Below are 20,976 nucleotides of genomic sequence, written 5' to 3' on the forward strand. Positions count from 1 at the left end.
TGATCCCCAGCTATATCAGCAGCTTCTGACATCAATGGGCTTCAGGCACACCAGAGTCTCTTTATTGAGGTTCTTAGAAGGGGAGTGCAATCTCAGCCTAGGGTAACTGAAGGAGGTCCACTTCGTGTCAAGTCTGTGTTCAGGAAGTAGGTGCAGAGCTGCCCTTTACCTTTCACCTTGATGACCCCCCGGCTGTAGCAGGTGTAGCCCAGGGACTGTAGGGCCCAGGCTGTCTCCTCAGTCACCTACAATTGGAGGGGTGTGAGGGAATATGGAGGTGGCCGTATTCTTAGTTCCCCTCCCCCTATGCCTCCAATGTTGTTCACTCACTTGGATTTTGCCAAGGACTCCTGTACTCTCCATGCGGCTGGCCACGTTCACTGTGTTGCCCCAAATGTCATATTGTGGCTTCTGGGCCCCAATAACTCCAGCTACTACTGGTCCATGGTTCAACCCTAATAAGGGATGTGGTAATGACAGACTTGGAGAAGGAAGAGGGGAAGAGGAAGCACAAGGAACTAGAAGGAAGGGAGAAGAGCCTGGGGGGCCCTAGAGGAGAGTAGGGGTTTCTAAGGCTGGAGGAATGTAGCTTAAGAAAAAGAGTGGGAGAGCCTCATACCTCCTGGCCCAGCATCTTCACACCCCATCCCAGAGAGTGAGTTAGGGAAGGGGCTTCAGGATGAACTGGGAGCAGCTAACAAAGGACTTGGAGTGGGGCAAGCTCAGGAAGGTGAGGAGGTACCAGACTGTTGCAGCAGGGGAAGTCTCTCACCCACACGCAGGCGGAAGTTGTTGAATGAATGCTTGTTGATGACGTCCAGCTTAGACCCCAGGGCAACGGCAAATTCCACCATAGTGCCAAGGTGGCTGCAGCTCCGTTCAGCATCCTGGTAATGGGCCCATGCACCAGGGTGGGCCAGTGAGGGCACAGGAATAAGTCCCACTAATGAGCCCATCAATGAGAGACCAGAGGAGGGTGGTAAGTAAGGAAGGGTTGCTGTACCTGTTGTGCATCCTGTCCAGAGGTGGCATTTAATCCTGTGGCTGCCATGTAGGTGCTCCCAATGGTCTTGATCTTCTCCACCCCACTGAACTTGGGCTTGGAGAGTAGCTGTATGTAGAGAAGAGTCCTGTCCTCAGTCTCTCTTACTCTCTCCATCCCCTCTCCCAGAAGCCCAGCCCGAAGCCTTTGGAGTTAAAGGATCAGGCTGTGGGAGGGGGGATGGTGTCAGGAAGGAGAGGGTTGGTGGTGGGCAATGTTGCTGGAGTGGGTAGATCTGGGGGATCAGAAGAGGCGAGGGAGTACTGTAGCGGGGAGGATTGACTTCATGGCCAGAAAAGCAAAGTGGAAGGAGGTACTGGGGAAAATTCTAGAATCTAGGACATAGGGTCTGGGAGACTCTTGGAATTTTCACCTCATCAAAATCAGCAATTATTTCATTGAGCAGCCTCAGACACTCTAGGCCCTCATGATTGATGTTGGATTCAGAGTAGAACTCCTTGAAGTCTGGGACTGAAGCGAAGAGGACACAAACGCATTCGTAGGACTGGTGGTAGAGATCCTGGGAGAGCAGGAGACTGGAGTGAGGGGTGCATGTCATGTTCCTCTCCTTTCTAGGTCTGCGTGGGGCCCTCCTCCCCATGTCCACATTCCTGGTCTTCCTGTTTAAGAAGAATTGGGAAGGAGGGAGAGGAGTAGGGCCAGGCTACCCCAGGGAAGTGACTTAGGAGTCAAAGCTTGGATCTCATTGTAATTCTAGAAAAGACAGAGGTTTGGGGTCAGGATCACCTCATAGCAACATGAAGGGAATCACTCCTAGAACTGGGATCCTGTCAGTGTGAATTATTTCTATATCCTATCCTACTGCTGAAAGGTGTTTAAATCAATTAAGTCAGCTACAAAACCAAAGGTAAAACGTGTTTAAGTGTTTAAGTCAGTTAAGATAGGTACAAAATGAAAGATAAAGTAAGCAACAATAGGGACTATGAGGCAAAGGGAAAATAGGAGCAAGATGATAAAGATGGAATCAGATCTGAGGGTGGTTCACAAAATGAGTGCCATGAAGTCCTATTTAGTCTTAGATTTTGGTTCTCAGCTTTCTAGCAGCCAAAGTGAAGAGAGAAAAGGATCAATTACAACATTCCCTGTGTCTATTAGAGAAGAAACCAGAACTGATCTTGAGAGCAGGGAGCAGGCGGTGGGGGCATAAGGCTGTGAAAGAGCTCCTGAGCTGTTTCTTTTAACACCCCTTAATATGAGTCAAGAGCATTTCCATAGCAGAGGGCCAGCAGGTGATACAAATATGATGGTACAAATATGTGGGTGACTTTCTGATGGTTTGGCTCTAGTAAGATTTTTGAGGATCTAGAGCAGCAGCATCCAATAGAAATTTTTGTAGTGGAAACATTCCCTATTAGCAGTGTCCAATAGGGTGGCCACTAGATACAAGTGGCTGTTGAGCCCTGGAAATGTGGCTGATGCAACTGAGGAACTGAATATTTTATTTTAATTCATTAACATTAAATTTTCATATGCTAATGGTTACCATAGTGGATAGTACATGTCTAGAGAGAGGGGTGGACTATATCCTCTAAACCAGCAGTCCCCAACCTTTTTGGCCCCAAGAATGGGTTTCATGGAAGACAAGTTTTCCACGCACCCAGTCTGTGGTGGGGATGGTTTTGGGATGAAACTGTTCCACTTCAGATCATCAGGCATTAGTTATCAGATTGGTGCAAAATTAATTGCATTTTTTTTTTTTGCCATTAAAAGTAATTACTTTTAGGTCGGGTGCAGTGCACCTATAATCTCAGCATTTTGGGAGGCCAAGGCAGGTGGATCACCTGAGATCAGGAGATCGAGACCAGCCTGGCCAACATGATGAAACCCTGTCTCTACTAAAAAAAAAAAAATGCAAAAATAATTAGCCAGGCATGGTGGCAGGCACCTGAAATCCAGCTACCTGGGAGGCTGAGGCAGGAGAATCGCTTGAACCCAGGAGGCAGAGGTTTCAGTGAGCTGAGATCACACCATTACATGTACTCCAGCCTGAGGGACAAGAGTGAAACTCCGTCTCAAAAAAAAAAAGTAATTACTTTTAATTATATTACTTTTAATGGCAAAAACTGCGATTAATTTTGTATCAGCCTAATACATTTTCATAAGGAGTGTACAAACTAGACCCCTTGCATGTGCAGTTCACAATAAGGTTCGAGTTCCTATAAGAATCTGACACCGCTGCTGATCTGACAGGAGGCGGAGCTCAGGCGGTAGTGCTGGCTCACCGCTCACCTCACCTCTGCTGTGTAGCCAGTTCCCAACAGGCCATGGACCTGGGGCCTGGGGGCTAGGGACCCCTGCTCCAGACAGCTCCCATCAACACCTAAGCTTCTGGAATGTATGGAATGGTCATGAATTAGATAAGACATGCCTTCCAAGTAAGAATTTGAAATGCAATTTTGTGCTCACCAAAGACAGAATCTAAGATCTTGTGAAAACAAAGATGCTTGATAAGCACTAGAGAGGACCGGCCATAGGTCAAGACTTTCATCCGAAATTAGGCCCTATGGCATCTGTGGCTCAGGAGTCACCTCGTTGCGCCGGTTCTGGCCAATGAACTGGGGGGCCACGTGTGCAGGGAGCACGTTCTCCAAGAGCAGCCGAGTCAGGTTCTCCATCGTCTCTGTCTCCTCCCGCTCCTGCCTCAGCTTCTTCTTCCACAGGAAGTCCAGGCGGCAGTAGTACTCATTCTGGGGAGGGTCACCAGGGGCCATGGGGAGACACAGAGCAGGGGAAGCCCAGCTTCTGCATGTTCAGCCCCAACTCCCTGATGCCTGAAACCACCCCCACCCCACCCCCAGTTTAGAGGTAGGGCTTAAGGTGCAAGTATCCTTGGAGAGAGACTATCCTTGAAATTAGATTCAGACTAGGGATACAGAATTGGCAGCAGACTTTTTCTAAAGCATGGGCTTTCCCAGATAGGGGTGTGGGAGAAAGGAAGGACAGGGAGTGGAGGAGAAAGAAAGGAAGCAGGAAGACTCGCTTAGAAGCTTCCAATGGGATTCAACCCTGGAGATTAGAAAGATCAAGTCACAAATATGGGGGCCACTCATAGGTGGGCCCTGGTGGGGCTGAGCTGGGTGACTTACCTGGCGAGCCAGGACAAGGAGGGTGAAGAAGAAGATGAAGAAGGAGATAGCACCCATGAGTTTGGGCTCCTTCAGCACTCCGGGCCTGAAGGGGCCATGGATCAGGGTTGCTCCTTGCTCTGCCCCTTCCTGGCCTTCTCCCTGCCCCCAGTGCCCATGTAGGCCTCCGCTTCCCTCCCACTTTGCCCTATGGGTGATTCAGGTCATTGAGGCCAGGACAGCTCTGCTGTGTCCCATCTCACCCCCATCCCAGGGGGCCCGGCACCTCTGTCCAGCAGCTGTGCACACCTGGAGTCCAAGGGGCCCAGATAGAGGCGGACGATGAGGCAGTCGGACAGCCAGGCGTGGGAGTGCAGGAAGAGGGAGCAGGATGCCGCCAGCCACAGCAGGAGCAGCAGCAGCTTCAGCTCGAAGCTCATGTGCAGAAAGAGGGAGCAGGAGAGGAAGCCCAGTGTGCAGCAGTGCATGGAGTACTGTGGGGCCAGGCAGGGGTCAGGAGTGGGCATGTCCCACAGGCAGAGGGGGGACCCCTGAGGGCTCCCTTACTGTCCCTCCCAGGCCCAGGTCCTATCTGGGAGACAGGGGGCGTCATACACACTGATACACACTGGGTGTGACTTATGTCTGTTCTAATCCACAGAATGGAGTGTTCCTCCACGCAGGGGGCTGTGGACTTGGGCTGAGGAAGGGTCTGCAGAAGGAGATTAAGGGCATGTGGGAATACTCACTGGGACACTGATGAGAGGCAGAGACCCAGGGAGCTCCCAGGAGAGGTTGGAAATCATGGAGGACACATTGGGAGCTTGGAAAGGGCAGTCTGATGATGCTGGGAAGAAGAACTGCAGAGGAGATGAGGAGCTGAAGAAGCAGGTAGCTTCTTGGGCACAATGGTGGCTTGTGCTGGGTTTCAGCTGACCCAGGGATGAGTCAGGGCCAGACTCATCCAAAGGGGTGGATTCTGCTATTTCTGGTAGGGAAGGGAACCTCAGCACTGGGGTCCTCACTGGGGGAGGAGTTGTGTGAGGGGCGCCAAGAGTACTTCTCTGACTCTGAGCCACTGTGTGAGCTCTTGTCAGCCACTTAGCCTCTCTGGGCCTTAGCTTTCTCTTCTGTAACTTGGCTGATGGGTGATTCCCAGGTGCCCTCCAGGAATAGAATTCTAGGAGTGAGTCTAAATCCTGAAAAATCAGCCAAGTGATCTAAGTAATAAATAACTGCCTACACAGAAAAAAGATAAGAAGGACATTCACCGAAGTGTTATTAACAACTATTATGCCCAGATGGTAGATTGTTGGTGACTGTAATTTTTTTCTTTCTATTTGTACAACATTTCCAGCATCCCCTGGGCTTAGTCCAGCTGCCTGCCCAAATCCAAGCGTTCCCTTTCAGTCCCTGGCAGGTCCAACATGCCCTGATGGGGGTGGATAGGGCCCCCTCTGTCCTCACCAGGCTGGTAATGGCCATGGCAAAGACAAGGAGGATGGTGGCGGTGCCCAAGGCTATTCTCAGTCCTGGTCGTGTGGCCACCAGGCCAGACAGTGCAGGCAGCCAGTGCAGCATCTTGGGGCCTTTCAGGACACACCTCTGTGGAGGGAGCATGGGCGTCTTAGCCATGGGGCTGGGGCACCCTCTTCAGGACAGGTTGTGACCAGGGCTCTGGCATGCCATTTCCACCCCTCAGCCCACCTCACCATCAGGTCCTCTGAGAAGCAGACAAAAAGGAGGAGGAGGAAGAGGAGGAAGGTGATGCTATACGTGATGGCCAGAGCTGGGGGCCTAAAGGGAGACAAAATCGAGGCCTTGAAGTGCCAGAACAGGCTCCCTGTGTGCTATGAAGGTACTGGTGAGTTGGGTGGGAGATGGGGGAAGTGGTTCTGGGGAATCTGGGTTGGCTGGCAATGGGGTCCCGGCTGATAAAACACATTGCATTCTAATGATCTGGGTTGGCTGGCTTAAGGGTCTAGAGCAGTGTTGAGGTGGAACAGGGACCCGTATGGTGGGGAGTGGGGGCTCACAAGAATGACCAAGGCTACGGCAGACTGATCTCTGGGTCTTTAGGCTAAAGCTCTTTAACCTGGCTGAATTTTTTTTTTTTTCTTTTTTTTTGAGACGGAGTCTCGCTCTGTTGCCCAGGCTGGAGTGCAGTGGTGTCATCTTGGCTCACTGCAAACTCTGCCTCCAGGGTTTGAGCGATTCTCCTACTGTCAGCTTCCCGTAGCTGGGATTACAGGCGTCTGCTATCTCACCCAGTATATTTTTGTACTTTTAGTAGAGATGGGCTTTCACCATGTTGACCAGGCTGGTCTTGATTCCTGACCTCAGGTGATCCACCTGCCTTGGCCTCCCAGAGTGCTGGGATTACAGGTGTGACCCGTTGCACCCGGCCACGTGGCTGAGTTAACAAGTCCTCATCCCTGCTAGCAGTGGACTAGGAATGAGGGCCTACTTTCTTTTTTTTTTTTTTTTGAGACGGAGTCTCGCTCTGTCACCCAGGCTGGAGTGCAGTGGCCGGACCTCAGCTCACTGCAAGCTCCGCCTCCCAGGTTTATGCCATTTTCCTGCCTCAGCCTCCCGAGTAGCTGGGACTACAGGCGCCTGCCACCGCGCCCGGCTAGTTTTTTGTATTTTTTTTTTAGTAGAGATGGGGTTTCACCATGTTAGCCAGGATGGTCTCGATCTCCTGACCTCGTGATCCACCCGTCTCGGCCTCCCAAAGTGCTGGGATTACAGGCTTGAGTCACCGCGCCTGGCAAGGACCTACTTTCTAAGCTCACACATTTGCTGCCAGATTTGGGTTTCTCAATGGAAACAAACCCGCCTTCATGGAGATGTTGTTAGCACCAAAAGAGACGCTCATGGGAAAATGCTAGGGCTGTGTAGAAAGTCCACAGGATGTACAAGATTAAGATAAGGGCTGCGATTATCATTTTCCCCACAAAACCCGTTTCCTCTGTGGGTAAGTGCCTGAAGCTAAGGGGAAGAGGTGAATGAAGAAAGTGTGGCCAGGGGTCATGAGGGCAAGGTGATCCGCTTATGACAGCCAGGGCCTCCTTCGCCTGGGGCACTCTCACCTGTTTGTCACTAGCATCTGGATGATGAAGTTGGAGAGAAAAACCAGGAAGGTGCAGGCTTCATAGTATTTGAAGGCGGGGATTGCAGAGAGTCGGTACTGAAAGTGAGGGGGCCGGAGGTAGAGACAGGGTCCCGTGCTGCCCATCACCTTGAAGGCATCACTCCCGGGCAACGGGTGGGCTCCTCAGCCTCACCGCCAAGCCTCCAGTTCAGTTCCATGTAGACCCTACCAGTTCTCCAAGGAGCTACCCTCCTTCCTCCTTCTACCATCCAGTAGCTCGGTCTACAGAGTGACTTTCCTTTAGAGAGAGGCACAAGCTCCTCACCCCTAGGATCACAAACTGAGCAGACCTGGGGAGGAGACCCAAGGGCTGACCCCTCCCCAGCACCAAGGAACTAAAGTTGGGAAGTCGTTTGGTGCCATCCACTCCACAGCTCACCTCTTTCTCCATCTCCTTCTCTCTGAAGTACAGTGTCAGTGGGTTGAAGTCCTTCGACTGCTTCCACTGTCTGGTGGGAGGTGGGAGGGTGGGTGAAAGCACCAGAGAGCAGAGGGCAGAGAAGGGCAGGAAGAGGGCAGAGAAGGGCAGGAAGAGGACAGAGTGAGGGCAAGAGCGGGTGGTCAGGTGAGTCTTCCTTCCAGTCCCTCAGGGAGCACCATCCCTTCTCCACCACACGACCTTAGGGCCTGCGGCCCTCCCAGCCCTCTTTGTTCTCCGTACTTCTGTGAGTTGAGCTGCTCAATGACCTGGAAGAACTTGGCATCCCCGGTGTCCAGTTCATCATCTAGTCCACGGAGGGTACGGCTCCTGCACAGCAGTGAGAGCCAAGTACATCACCACAGAGACTCTCAGAGCATCTGGGCAAAGCAGGAGCAGACCCCCAGGAAGGACGGAGGGGGTCATCCAGACAGCCCCACTGGCAAAGGCTTTGGGGCCTCCTCACCGATCTAGGCTCCACTGGGGGCTGAAGGAAGCCAGGGTCTTCTCCTGTTGGGAGAGCACAGTGAGAGGTGGGCATAGTGGGTGTTTTCCCTGTAGTGAGGTAGACCATGAGCCACACTGCATGCTCTATACATGTCCTTGACCTTGGGCATTTCACTGGGCTCTTTCCTCTGCCTCTAATGACCTCTCTCTCTCCCAAATCCCACCCACCCTTGAAGAAGAGGTTTGAACCTCCTTAAAGTTTCCCCCTGACTCTCTAGACTCCCAGGATCTCTCCCTCTCTCTCTCTCTCTCTCTCTCTCTCTCTCTCTGTCTGTGTGTGTGTGTGTGTGTGTGTGTGTGTGACGGAATCTTGCTCTGTCACCAGGTTGGAGTGCAATGGCATGATCTTGGCTCACCGTAACCTCTGCCCCCTAGGTTAAAGCAATTTCCTGCCTCAGCCTCCCAGGTAGCTGGGATTACAGGCATGTGCCACCACGCCTGGCTAATTTTTGCATTTTTAGTAGAGATAGGGTTTCACCATGTTGGTCAGGCTGGTCTCAAACTGCTGACCTCAGGTGATCTGCCTGTCTCAGCCTCTCAAAGTGCTGGGATTGTAGGCGTGAGCCACAGCACCTGGCTGGATTTCTTTTTTCTTTTTTTCTTTTTTTTTTTTGAGATGGAGTTTCTCTCTTGTTGCTCAGGCTGGAGTGCAGTGGTGCAATCTCAGCTCACTGCAACTTCCACCTTCCAGGTTCAAGCAATTCTCTTGCCTCAGCCTCGTGAATAGCTGGGATTACAGGCACGCACCACCACGCCTGGCTAATTTTTGTATTTTTAGTAGAGATGGGGTTCGCCATGTTGGCCAGGCTGGTCTCAAACTACTGACCTCAAGCTATCCATCTGCCTCGGCCTTCCAAAGTGCTGGGATTACAGGCGTGAGCCACTGTGCCTGGCAAGATTTCTGATATTTGACTGATCCCCTGGAACTTCAGGGGCTAAGTGGATTTCTGTGCTAGTGAAGGTCCTGCCTCAGGAGATACTCTTGAACAACCACCTTGCACCTAAGGTCATCTCATAGTCCCTGGGCTTGTAGCAATCCCCACACACCACTCCACCCACCTTAGAGATCTCATCCTCCAACAGTCAGCTGAGTCTCAGCTTCTTCCTTCCTCTTCCTCCTGCCAGCTTAACCCTCTGACCTCTCCCCTACCTCATGTTAACACTTGGAATTAAGTACTTCCTGCAACCACTGCTGCCAGTGTCCTTCCCCCACTCCCCAGTGTTGGGGGGATTGAAGAAGAGAGCATCTAGTTTCAGGAACTGAGTTAAACAGAGACATTTCCTGGTGCTATGGGTGCACAGCCCTACAATCAGAGACAGGAGGAAGTGGGGGTCCAACTGCCTATGTGGTGTCAGGGGAAGGCACTCTCCTGAGTAGAGGCTGGGGAGTTATGGACATGGTGTCTGTAGGGATCTTGGATCTTCTCTGAGGTGAGCTGGAGGGCCCTTTCTCTGGAAGGAGGGGCAAAGAAGGGCCTGAACCAGTGACTGGGGTGACCAGACAGTTCAGGACTTTGGGATATCACAAATCATTCAGTGGCTCACTGGTGGTGGAGGCAGAGAAGGCTGGGAGTGGGGCCTGAGGATACTGGGGGCGGATTTAACTAAGCTCTGGGGCTCAGGATGAAGGTGCACATACCTGGAGAGGGGTGGAGGTGGACACAGGGCTGTCTACGTGGCTCAGGTGGGCAAAAGGCTTGGCTGCACCCCAGGACTCCAGGTAACGGGTCATCAGCAGTGATGGACGCATCTTGGGGCCCTCAAGCGAGTAGAGCAAGCCTCCTGCAGTGCCCTTCTCATCCTCCTCCTCTGCCTGGGACACATGAGGGCTGAGAGTAAAGATGACAGACACTCCCTCATTCTTCTTCCACCCCCCACTAGGATCCAGGAACTCAATCTCTGGCACGGAAGAGATCAGGCCTGTTGACTGTGGGACAGTTTGTGTGGGCCAACCCATGGGGTCTGCGCTGGGCTTTTACCCGTGGATCGATGACCAGATAGGTGGGCTCCCCTAGCTCCCGAAGGTAGGGATCCCGATGCTCCATGCCTGCATCCTCCACAGCATAAGCCCCTGCCAGGAGGGCCAGGGTAGCGCCTGTGATGTGCACTCGCCTGGAAGGAGGGAGGCAGTAGGGGTCAGCAGGGAGGGCCTTCACATCTCCTATTTCCTGCCCCCTCACGCCCGTGGCTCCTAGAACTGACAAACATCTCATGTCTTTTAAAGATCATTCCTGGAGGTCTAACTTCAAGAAAGAGCCTGTGTTACAGGAGGTGCCTCCCAGCTCCCCTCCCTGTACCCTAGGATCTCCCAAGCCCCATATGGGACTCATCTTAAGGTACTCATCTTGTGCTTATCTTAAGGAACTAACGAAAAGATTGGCAGCCTGTGGTAGGCCTGGTTGGCCTTCCGCTGTAGCTGCCTAGGGCCATAGGTCTCACCCTGGTACACCGCCTGCCTCCATGTGGTTAGCCAGTGTGACATCATGGGACCAAACATCATACTGCCACTTCTGCAGCCCGATGACTCCACAGAGTACACTGCCTGAGTGCACGCCCACACGCATGTTGATGTCCACGCCAGTGGCTGCCCGCAGTTTCCTGAGCAGAGTGAGTGTGGGGCAATCTGAGTCCTACCCTCAGCCCTGCCTATGAGACACCCCTGATTCTCACAAAGAGGACTTCTGTCAGCTGCCTGCTGCCCCCCACATCCAACCTCAGCACTCCTCCTGACCATCGCCTGAGCTGACCTGATGGCCCGGCACATGTCCAGCCCCATGCGCACGCAGTTGATGGCATGGTCTGGCAGGGAGAGTGGCAGTCCGGAGACACAGTAGTAACAGTCCCCCAGGATCTTGATCCGCATGCATTCATGCTCCTGGGAGTGTGTATGTGGGTGTGTAGAGGAACCTGGTTAGAGGCCAGAAGGGTAGGAGGGAGTTGGGAAAAGCGGGGAGCGAGTGTGGTATTCCTGAAGAACTTCCAAGGTGGGGTAGTGTCTAGATCAGATCTAGGGACTCCTTTCACCTGATATGGGGCTAACTGTCTTCCATGCAGATCTCTTTCTCAGAAGGGTTTCCCCAAGGGCTGGATGGCTGTGGCTCTTTCCACTTTTGGCATGTGAAGGGGGTACCCAGAGTTGAATATGTGGTAGTGGTCTCAGGATTGAGAGGTTGGGGGGAACCCAAGAATTGGTTGCTTGGAGGTATCCCTGGAGTCTAAGCAGGTTGCTGGGCTGAAGTTGCATAGGGCAGAAATTTCTTTTGGAAGGGCCTCCTAAGGTTAGAATATCAAAACGTCTCTATAGACTTGGTTATAGTGTCCAGAGACACATATGTTGGGGCTCTGAGCTTGTATGGGGCATTGTACTTGGGATATCTGTGGAGATATTGAGGGATCTCTGCAGGTTTCAGATGTGTGGTGAGCAGCTTCATGACTGGGAATGTTTGAGAGGGTTTCCTCTTTCCATTGGGATATCTGGGGGCCTGCATGCACTGAAGTGGGCCTGGGATCTTATAAGGTGGGAGTTTCCCTTGGAAGGGGCTACCCAGGATGGGAAATTTGAGGGTCCCTGGGTGGGGAGGGAAGCCTTCTCTGACCTTGGCGATCTGGTCGAACTTGCCAAAGAGCTCATTGAGCATGAGCACCAGCTCCTTAGGGGAACACTCGCTGGCCAGCCGTGTGAAGCCCACAATGTCAGCATACAGCACACTGCATAGGGCAGACTGTGTCAGTGGGGCCAGGGTCTTAGCCCACAGGCTCCTCCCCTCCAGCCATTCTTCATCATACCTGACTCCCTGGTGTCTCTTGACATAGAGGCTGTGGAAATTGTTGGTGCTCTCTGGCCGTGACCCCTGTCCTGCCTGCAGCCGTGCCATGATCTCTGCTTTCATCTCTCGGGCCAGGTAGGCAGGAAGGATGGACAAGAGAAGGTGTTCCTAGAAGAGGTCAATATGAGTACCAACTCCTCTGCATCCTAAAGCAGAGAGCCCCTGCCCCCCAAATCACTCAGGAGCCCACACTGCCCACCACACATGCTTCCCAGGATGCTCCCCCAAGTCCTCCCTCTGCACACAGCAGGGCTCCAGCACCCCATCCTACACTGATCACCTTTAGGGACTGAACTCCCAGTATCAACACCTGAATGAGAGTTCACTTAATATCATAATGCTCTAAAGTGCTTTTTATAAGCTTTGGTTTGTGTGAGCCTCACAACCTTCTAAGATGGGCAATACCCACGTTTTATACAAAAGAGGAAACAGGTCAAGAAACCTGCCCAGAGTCACTCAACTTGTGGAGGACCCCCGTTATGTAATCTAAGCAATTCCTCTCTGGGAGCGCTGGTCTGGCCTTCCTAGGCCAGGCTGACCTGGTGCTTCTTTTCGGTGTCCAGCCGCCGGCGCGAGTGCAAGGAGCTGAGTGCCTCCCGGAACGTGGCCCGCAGGGCGCGCTCCATCAGCGCCTTGTGGTACACTCCTGCAACATTCCCGCACAGGAACAGCACCGCATTTGCTGCCAACTGTGGGCGAAGGCCAGCCTCAGAGGACACGGGACCCGGGTGGTTGTCGTGTGTAGCTGGAATTGGTCTCAAAGAATGGCTGGGGAAGACTGGGTTCTACAGTGAGGGACCTAACTACTGTGGAACAAGTGGTGCCACACTGTGGCATCCCTAGGGGAGTTTCCCTTCCCAGATGCTCCCTGTTCCAGACTCTCTGCTGCTTCACCAATACAACCTCTTAGGTCTGGAACCTTTGCAGGTACATTTCCTCTGTTTGGAATACCACTTCACTGTCGCTACCCACTTCCGTGGCACAAAACTATTTTTTTTTTTTTTTTTTTTACATTCTCTGTCAAGATTTCATTAACCAACATCTGTTGTCCCCGGGCAAACCACGACACGACTCCCTTCCTTGAGACCTGGATCCCTCTTCTGGTAACAGCAGGCATTGCACCACACTGTTGTACCAGCTCTGCGAAAGCAAGGTTGGGTATCCTACTCCCAGCATTGCACCCTGCCTTGGAGTCACAGCTCCGCAACCCCACCAAAGGAGCCTACTAGCACGTGACAGAGCCGTCCTGAGCGCAGCCTGTGCTACTTGCGTGCTCACCTGCGGCAGCAGTGCAGGCCGTGAGTCCGGCTGTGGCCCAAGATACAGCCCCAGGACCAGTAGATGCGAGAGTGAGGAGGCGAGGCCCGCGACGGCGGCGTCCCGCATGCCCAAGGGCAGCATCGCATACACCGTGAAGATGACGAAGAGAAAATAGGACACCTGGGGGCGGGGCGCGGAAAGCCGAAGGTCCGAGTGGGACTATTCAAGGCCTGGGGAGGGATCGAAGCCCGGGCCGTCCCCGCTGGCCTGCCCGCCGCCCCTCTCACCTGGTCCCAGGCGCTCACCACGCCCCCGGTGAACAGGAAGGCGTGGCCTAGCGCTAGCAGCGCGACCCATACCAAGCCGGAGAGAGGACGCGTCCAGCGCTGCAGTCGCTGCTCGCGGGAAGCGAGGCCCAGCAGCAGCGAGAAGCCGCCCAGCGCGCACAGCACAGTGGTCAGGAAGCTCGGGTCTGAGGTCAGCTCCTGTGGGCAAGGGGTGTATGAGGCAAGACTGTGACAGGGAGAAGGAACGAACCAGATAAAGGAAGAGCCGGCAGCCCAGCCCCTCAGCCCAGTTCTGAAAGATGTCTCAAGCCTAAGTACTAAAAGGAGGCAACGCACCTCCGCTTGCCATTCACTTTAGGTTGAACCATTTGAAATTGCTTGTGTCCTACTGTTTTTATCTAGACTCAGCAATTTCGTATGGTTTTTGTTGGTTGGTTGGTTGGTTGGTTGGTTTTTTGAGACAGAGTCTTGCTCTGTCGCCCAGGCTGGAGTTCAGTGGCACGATCTCGTCTTACTGCAACCTCTGCCTCCGGGTTCAAGTGATTCTCGTGCCTCAGCCTCCCGAGTAACTGGGATTACAGGCTACCACCACCACGCCCGGCTGATTTTTTTTTTTTTTTTTTTTTTCGTATTTGTAGTAGAAGACAGGATCTTGCCAAGTTGCCCAGGTTGGTCTCGAGCTTCTGGACTCAAGCGATCTCCCGCCTCGGCCTCCCAAAGTGCTGGGATTATGGGCGTGAGCCACCGCGCCCAGCCTTCTGCGGTCCAACCTATTATCTTGCTGAGACTGGGACAGCTACCTAGAAGATCTGGCTCCCATCCCTATTTGTGAATCCATGACTTTTCTGAGCCTCAATTTTCTTATCTGTCAAACGGGAACCAAAGCTTCATGAAGCAAGTAAAAGATAGATCCTAGCTCACAAGAAGGCACTTCGGAATGAATGTCTCCAAATCTGGCCAATTTGCTCGGGAGATTCCCGGCGGCGCGGGGGCCGGCGGCTGGCAGCTCGGAGGGCGGTGCGAGGCAGTGCTCGAGCAGCAGGGGGCGCCAGGACCCGCGGCGTCCCGCACCTTCCTGGCCGCCAGGGCTGTGATCTCGCCACCTGCCTCAACTCCTTGCAGAAGTTCCACCGCCGTCCCCGCGTTTTGTCCCCATCTCTTCCCGGATTTCGGCGTGGACCAGCAAGGATTGGCCGCGCCCGGTGATTTTCCCACTTTGCCTCCAAGGAGTGAAAAGAAAACCCGGGGCAGGCCATTTCTAGAATTTGATTGAAGACCCCCTTCCTTCCCAAACAGGAACTGGACATGGGTTTACTTTGGGACTCAGTGAGAGCCGGGTGGAGGGTGCCTTCTGGGAGTCTGTGGGCACAACTGCCCCACATCCCCTAAGAGGCAGAGAAAGGCAGGAAATGAATTCCTCAGGGGCCTCCTAGAATTTCCCTTTTGGAAAACTGGAAAATCCGGTGATGGATTTATTGTAGAACCCGTAGACCACGGACGTTCATGAAGTCTGTCAGAACCCGGACAGAAACTAGAAGCATCCAGGACTCAGCTTTCTCCCTGCGCAGACCCAGAAGGGTAGAGTGACTTGCCCAGGGTCACTGCAGTTCCTAGCCAGATTCAATGGTTCTTTCTCGGCTCCCAGCAACGAAACACATCGAAAAAAAGACCCCACAAACCCCAACCCCGAAAATGCTACCCAGGCAGCGACCCTCCCGCAGCGGCGGCCCGGCTCACCCTGCCGCTGGCCCAGGCAACCGCGAGCAGCGCCGCGAGCGCACAGAGCACGATCCCCAGCAGCAGCAGCAGCAGCGGGTACTGCTGGCTCAGGCTGTAGTAGGTCTCGTAGAAGAGGTCTTCGCTGAGGGGTGGCCGGGGGCTGAAGAGGCGGGCCATGATCTCCCCCGCCCCAGAGTCCCGAGGCTGGCTAGGGCCGGGCGCCGAGTTACCTCCTTCGGCCCGGCGGGCCCCACCTGAGCTTTTCTAACCCGCTCCAAGCCGCTACCTCCCCGCGCCCCCAAACCTCGTGGTAATCCCGTCTCCTTTTTCAGGCCCTCCCCGCGGCCTCCCAGCCCGCTCCCAGCTGGCTATGAGGGGATCCCTCAGTCCTTTCCTCCTCCTCCCTCATGCCCGGATTGTGGAGGTGCCCTAGCAAAGCTTCATCGCTAGGAGGGCAGGATTTGGGGTTGGTGCGAGGGACCCCCGGGTTCCCCTGTCCCCTGAACTCACTGCCCGCGGCGCTGGCGCAGCGGAGTGGGCTAGGCCCAGGGAGGGAGCCGGGGACCTGATGGTGGAGTCACGCTCGCCGCTGCGCTCTGGCTCAGAGTCCCGGGCGACAGGCGCTTCCCTCTAGGCGCCGCGGCCCCCCTCCCACTTCCCCGACGGGACAGCCCGGCCCCTTCCTGTGCCGAAGCCGGACTCCCCTGGCCTCCTCCCGCACTTGGTTTTGTCTCTCCTTAACATCATCGCCTTCCCGCCTCAGCCCCTTCAGGGAAGGGCAATGTGGACCCTGGGAGAGATGCGAAGGGGTGGCTGGGGTGGACCGAATAGGGTGTGTCCAAATGGGGGTGAACGTTTGGTAGTGGGGAGACTGAGGGCGGGAGGCTGAAGCCTGGCGAGAATGTAGGGAAGAATGTGGGTCCTGGTGGGGATCTAGGTCAGAGCTAGGGGCGCTCATTCTCCTCGTCTCTCCGCCTGGCTGGCAACCACTACTACCAGGTTTGAACTGTTCCGTGGGAGGGGGTGCGCGTGTGTATCGCTTTAGGAGCCATAGCTTTCCACTCCCGAACAGCAGCTGGGAATCAAAAGGGAAGCAATGTCTAGGAAGCAACCTGAGTGTGTGGTGGAGGCAGGTATGGGACCTCGTGATCTCTAAGAACCTGAGGGCACCGTGCGGGGCCTGGTCTGTGATCTTTCACACCGACTCATCCCTTCCCAGAGCGCTGCAACTGAGTTGAGAGCCCAGAAGGAAAGGGACCACAGCCTCTATCCCCAGAGTTTAGGGTTAGGGTGGGGTCGCCATCCTAGGCTTTAGAGGAAGCACTGCTCTGAGATTAGAGTGGTCTGGGGAACCAGGCCTCTGGGATTCTTTCCTGTTGTAGCCGGCTGTGCCCTGACCTTGTGTGCCAGGCCGTTGCCCACTCCCAGCCCCCAGCATCCCTGCTTCCTGCCATAGCAGAGTTGTGGTGCCTCCCTATCCCTCACTGGCAGCTTCCACCCCCATCCCAGTCCCTCCCGGCCCCTGGCTGAGCTCAGACTTTGGCTAGCATTCCATCGTGTTTATTGACTCCTGGGGGACAGATCACAAAGTCAGTTTGTGGGCAGGCCAGACTGCCCTAGAAGGAAGTCAGGGGCTTCAAGGGGTGGCGCTCTTCCTTAACTCGTAACTCTTGGAGGCAAGCTCTGAAGGTGCTTTATTTTCCACTATGATTATACCAACCCTGTGGCCCGCTCCAGGTTTCAGGTTCTTCAGGGCCTTCTTGTGAACCTGTTGGTGGGGGGTGCTGCCAGCCCCTCCCTGTGCCTGAAGGTGCCAGGCCCCCTGTGGGCCAGGCAGTTGTCTGTTTCATAGTCAAGTAGTTGTGGTGTCCAACTTGCACCCCAGAACAGTTGTGTAAGTTAATGAGTGGTTGCCCTTTAAGAGAAATAGTGATGGTGGCAGGAGGGTTTAACTGTCAGAAAGGCCAAGTTGGGGGTGGGTGGGGAGTATGAGGTCTTCACCCCCAACTTGGCCTTGAGTGGAGTGGTCGCCCAAATGGCTGTGTCAAGGTGTGTCCTGTGCCCTTCCCTTCAGAGTTCCTCTCCAGAATTGGCTTAGCAGAAGCTCTAGAGAGTGGCAATTGACATTTGAGGCTAATCTTTTTTGCTGTGAGGTCCTCTGGACTGCTGAAACAATGGAACTTAGGGGGGCTCACAGAGCTGGTGCTGTGGAAAGTTAGAAACTCAGGGACAAATCCAAGTTTTGTGGTGTGACCTCAGAGGGCTCCTTTCTCAGGGGGTATCAGTTTTCCCATTTATGAAATGAGGTTGAGTTAGATCATCTTCTCCCCTCCCCTCCATAAAGTACCCTGAATCTAGATATAGATCTGGAGGAGGAGTCTGGTGGAAGAATTGAACAGGGAAAAGAAAAAGGTGGAGAGTGGGTACCTGTTACTGGATTTGGCTCCGGGGTCCTGGAGGACCAGTTCATGCCATGTCTCTCAGCGCCCTGCAAACAGCACAGAGCATCCAGTTCTGTCCTGGAGCCTGGACCGCCCAGTGCACTCCTCTCAGCCCCAAGTTTTCCCTGGCAAGGGGACAGCATTTATAGGACTCTTAGTGCATCCCCTAATCCTGCCAATGTCTCACCTGATTCCCCTGGGGTCCAGGACTTGGTGTTCCAGTTGATGTGGGGCTGGGCATCTGGTTTCTGAAAGTTGAGGTCTCTGGAGTCTGGGGAGGTTGGGCCACTGAATCTGAAGATGTCCCTGCTGTCCTGGCTTGCAGAACCTGCTCCTCTTGTGCCCTGCTCCTCTTGGTAAGGCTCAGGTATTTTTCAGGAACAGAGCTGGGAGACACCTCTAGATTCAGTTTGTTTAGCAGCTCAGAAACCATGACATCATTATGAGAGTGTTGGTTTCCTGTGATTCTCCTAAAGCCATCCATTTCTGTCCCTCCTTGGCCTGACTCTGGGGTAGAAAATCTCGGATTGCTGCTCCTGAGCTCAGACAGGAAATTCTTTACCTGCAGGGATGGGAGGAGTTTGCTGGGTATGACTTGGATGAGCCAGGGTAAACCCAAGGGAGTAGTCTCTTGGAACTCAAGGGTGGGCTGGGGAGGGTGGGGACAAAGGTCAAGGCATAAAAAAGCTGTGGTTAATGGTGAGTCATTGGATGGCCAGGTAGCCATGTTGTGCCATCCCTGACCAGCTCCTGGAGAGCGGTGATGTTGGCGCTCACTGTGGAGACAGCAGCATTTATATTGTTCTCCACCATCTGGAAGGCTTCATCAGTTTTTGGTAGGCATTCTAGAGGGACAGCAGAGTGGGTTGCAGGTGAGCAAATCTTTTCCTGAGAAAAGCCCCCTGCTGACAGACCCAAGCTTACCCCAGATCCAGCTAATTGGCCAGCTCACCCTGGAAGGAGGGTCTGTCCTTGGGCTCACTGCTCCAGCAAAGCTGCATTAGCTCCTTCAGTCCTTCTAAGCCGGGAGTCTCAGGCCCGGCTTGGGGCAGCTCAGTCAATGAGGGCCGGGTCTGCCTCCTGCACACTGCTCCACACACCAGTGATGCTTCTGTTGGGACTGGAGTAGGGGAGGAGGGTGAGAAGAGAAGGCATTCAGGGTAAAAGGGAATATCTGCTCTATCATGGAAAGAGGCAGGGAGTGTAATGTGGGGGCACGAGGAGGGAGGAGGGCAGTCTTAGTAGGTGAGCAGGAAGGGGAAGCTTTGGGGCTTTCAAGAGAAGGGCACCTGGGGTTAAGGATCCCAGAATCCGCCTAGAGTCTTACACTCAGCTTCTCTTCCAGCCAGCACTGCCCACATTAGGATCCCGAAGCTGCGGGAGACACAAAGCTGAGGACCAGTCCAATCACTGGCAAGACTCCTTTCCTATACATCAACCCCGGGAGGGCCCAGAGAAGTGTAGGAATCCCGATTGTGTGTTTGGGCTGGGATCCTTACCTGTAGACATCACTGGCTGTGGAGGCCTTCTGGTTTACATTAACAAACAGTTCTGGGGCCAAGTAGCCCAGGGTGCCCCCTGGCTCCCTGGACGCTGTCCCTGACTGTGAGCCTCCCTGAAATGTGGACAGGCCAAAATCTGCCAGCTGCAAAGGAAGGAAAGAAGTGGGAGGTAGGGAAGACAAGGGGGCCAGGCAGCTTCCAGAAACCCCCCTGCCCCCAGAAAGTTCAGGTTCAGCTTTGTAAAGGGAGTGTGGAGGTCAAGGGAAGAGGTTCCCTTGGATAGTAGATCTAGGTGCCTGTGGTAGGGCTGGGTCAAGGTCTGAGTCTCCAGGGCTGGGTCAGCCATGACTCTTTGGAGGGGCGGGTGGGGCAGCTGGTGGAAATGACTCGTGTGGGTTGGGGCCTCTATCACCTGGTATGGCAGGAGCTAAAACTCCTGGCTGGGCTTTGTGCCCTGGTAGCCCTGTATCCAGAGGGAGAGGCTACGCCCATTCAATAGACAGGGCTCTGGAGGTCTAGTTTCCAGTGGGCCTGGCTGGAGCTGCTCTGGGGTGGGACCTTGTCCTGAGGCTGAGAGGGGTGTAGACCAGCTGACCTTGACGTGCAGCTCTGGGTCCAGCAGGACATTGGATGGCTTGAGGTCCCGGTGCAGGAGCACCGGGTTCCGGTTGTGCAGGTAAAACATCCCAAGCACCACTTCTTTCAGCAGGCGGCAAAGGAGCGGCCAGGGCCTAGGGCACTCGGGCTGCAGGAGCCGGGACAGGGAGCCGTTCTCCATGAATTTAGTCACCAGAGCCGGCTTGGGCACGTGGTCCCAGTTCACCTTCTCGATGACCCCTTCTAGGCGCAGCACGAATTCGTTATCCAGACTTGCCATGGCCTTGACCTCCCTGGATATCGCCTTCCTACACTCCAGGAAAGAGCTGGAGTCAACTGGGGTCGTGGGAAAAATCCCTCCATTCCCCATTCAGGCCCCAGAGCACAGTGGCTCCACCTTTTTGGCCAGATTGCTGCCGGGGGGCAACCGGGGTCACTCACGAGTTTACGATCTTGACCGCCACATCGTAGCCCCACTTCCTATGTCGCGCCCGGAACACTGTGCCGAACCCGCCTATGCCGACGAACTCCTGGTTTTCCAGTTCCTCGATGGACACCAAGGAGGCGGAGGCACCACTGGGCCTGAGACAGGGGTGTCGCCCACTAGCTGGCAGTGCCCTACGCCTGCGCTGCTCCCCGCGCCCCTGTGAGAGCGCTCTTACTGCAATCCCCGGCCTCTCTCGCCGGCCCCCACCGTCTCCAGACTCAAAGGCGTTCTCTGAGCGAGTCCGTGGGGCGCTCTGGGTGTGAATGTCGGAGGCTGCGATCGACATGCCACCATACTCACCATAACTTGACGCTCGACATCAGGCTGGAAGGCGCGAGGGGGCCTCTGGAAATTGCGAGCAGTAGGAGATGGAGTGACTTCTGGGGCTGCGGTCTTTGGCAGAGAGGGGAAGGGATCTGTCTCTGCAGGGATCAGTCTCTAGACCAATTCGGTGACTCCACTTTCCGGGTTGCTACCCGTATGCTGAGTTGACTGAACAACTTCCCTTACAGGCGCCTCTACAGTCCCGCCCCTGGGGTGGGGCAGGGGGCAAACCGAAAGCTAGTGCCTTTCTCCCTGACTAGCGTTTCCTGAGTGCCTGCCGCGTGCAGCGGCCAGGTTAGGTGTGGCTGGGCATTGAGGATGTTAG

General features: G+C 54.4%; 2 protein-coding genes across 4 annotated transcripts; both read right to left on the bottom strand.

Moving 5' to 3' along the window:
• Positions 1-40: 40 nt before the first annotated feature.
• On the bottom strand, positions 41-15,923 carry ADCY4 (adenylate cyclase 4). Of its 3 annotated transcripts, XM_007986327.3 has the most exons (26): positions 15,811-15,923; positions 15,319-15,508; positions 13,582-13,779; positions 13,313-13,474; positions 12,574-12,723; positions 11,994-12,142; positions 11,804-11,915; positions 10,955-11,082; positions 10,647-10,805; positions 10,187-10,319; positions 9,847-10,020; positions 8,167-8,210; positions 7,944-8,030; positions 7,662-7,731; positions 7,221-7,318; positions 5,841-5,925; positions 5,596-5,733; positions 4,878-4,988; positions 4,438-4,622; positions 4,150-4,234; positions 3,592-3,750; positions 1,416-1,562; positions 1,004-1,111; positions 773-887; positions 331-455; positions 41-245 (listed from the first exon to the last, which is right to left on the bottom strand). In XM_007986327.3, the coding sequence occupies exons 2-26, from the start codon at positions 15,475-15,477 to the stop codon at positions 93-95; spliced, it is 3,234 nt and encodes a 1,077-aa protein (XP_007984518.2). In that variant the 5' UTR covers positions 15,478-15,508; positions 15,811-15,923; the 3' UTR covers positions 41-92. The 3 variants fall into 3 exon arrangements, with proteins under 3 accessions (XP_007984518.2, XP_037841512.1, XP_072866959.1); XM_037985584.2 differs by having other exon boundaries at positions 15,319-15,912; XM_073010858.1 differs by lacking the exons at positions 41-245; positions 331-455; positions 773-887; positions 1,004-1,111 and having other exon boundaries at positions 1,488-1,662; positions 15,319-15,915.
• A 921-nt stretch (positions 15,924-16,844) lies between these two features.
• RIPK3 (receptor interacting serine/threonine kinase 3) lies at positions 16,845-20,976 on the bottom strand. The gene is made up of 10 exons (XM_007986326.3): positions 20,628-20,976; positions 20,282-20,422; positions 19,839-20,148; positions 19,241-19,386; positions 19,069-19,115; positions 18,694-18,861; positions 18,519-18,586; positions 17,929-18,303; positions 17,728-17,788; positions 16,845-17,215 (listed from the first exon to the last, which is right to left on the bottom strand). The coding sequence occupies exons 1-10, from the start codon at positions 20,645-20,647 to the stop codon at positions 16,995-16,997; spliced, it is 1,557 nt and encodes a 518-aa protein (XP_007984517.3). The 5' UTR covers positions 20,648-20,976; the 3' UTR covers positions 16,845-16,994.

This window comes from Chlorocebus sabaeus, chromosome 24 (genome assembly GCF_047675955.1).
Source record: "Chlorocebus sabaeus isolate Y175 chromosome 24, mChlSab1.0.hap1, whole genome shotgun sequence".
NCBI classification, from domain to species: Eukaryota; Metazoa; Chordata; class Mammalia; order Primates; family Cercopithecidae; genus Chlorocebus; species Chlorocebus sabaeus.

Excerpts from the sequence above, each read along its gene's own strand:
- ADCY4 (XM_007986327.3), bottom strand. The coding sequence starts at position 15,477 with ATGGCCCGCCTCTTCAGCCCCCGGCCACCCCTCAGCGAAGACCTCTTC. Across the intron at positions 13,475-13,581 it reads TGGTGAGCGCCTGGGACCAG|GTGTCCTATTTTCTCTTCGT; the intron begins GTGAGAGGGGCG and ends CCCCGCCCCCAG. Across the intron at positions 456-772 it reads CAACTTCCGCCTGCGTGTGG|GGTTGAACCATGGACCAGTA; the intron begins GTGAGAGACTTC and ends ATCCCTTATTAG.
- RIPK3 (XM_007986326.3), bottom strand. The coding sequence starts at position 20,647 with ATGTCGAGCGTCAAGTTATG. Across the intron at positions 19,387-19,838 it reads ACCCAGAGCTGCACGTCAAG|CTGGCAGATTTTGGCCTGTC; the intron begins GTCAGCTGGTCT and ends CTTCCTTTGCAG. Across the intron at positions 18,862-19,068 it reads GGCTGGAAGAGAAGCTGAGT|TCCCAACAGAAGCATCACTG; the intron begins GTAAGACTCTAG and ends CCCCTACTCCAG.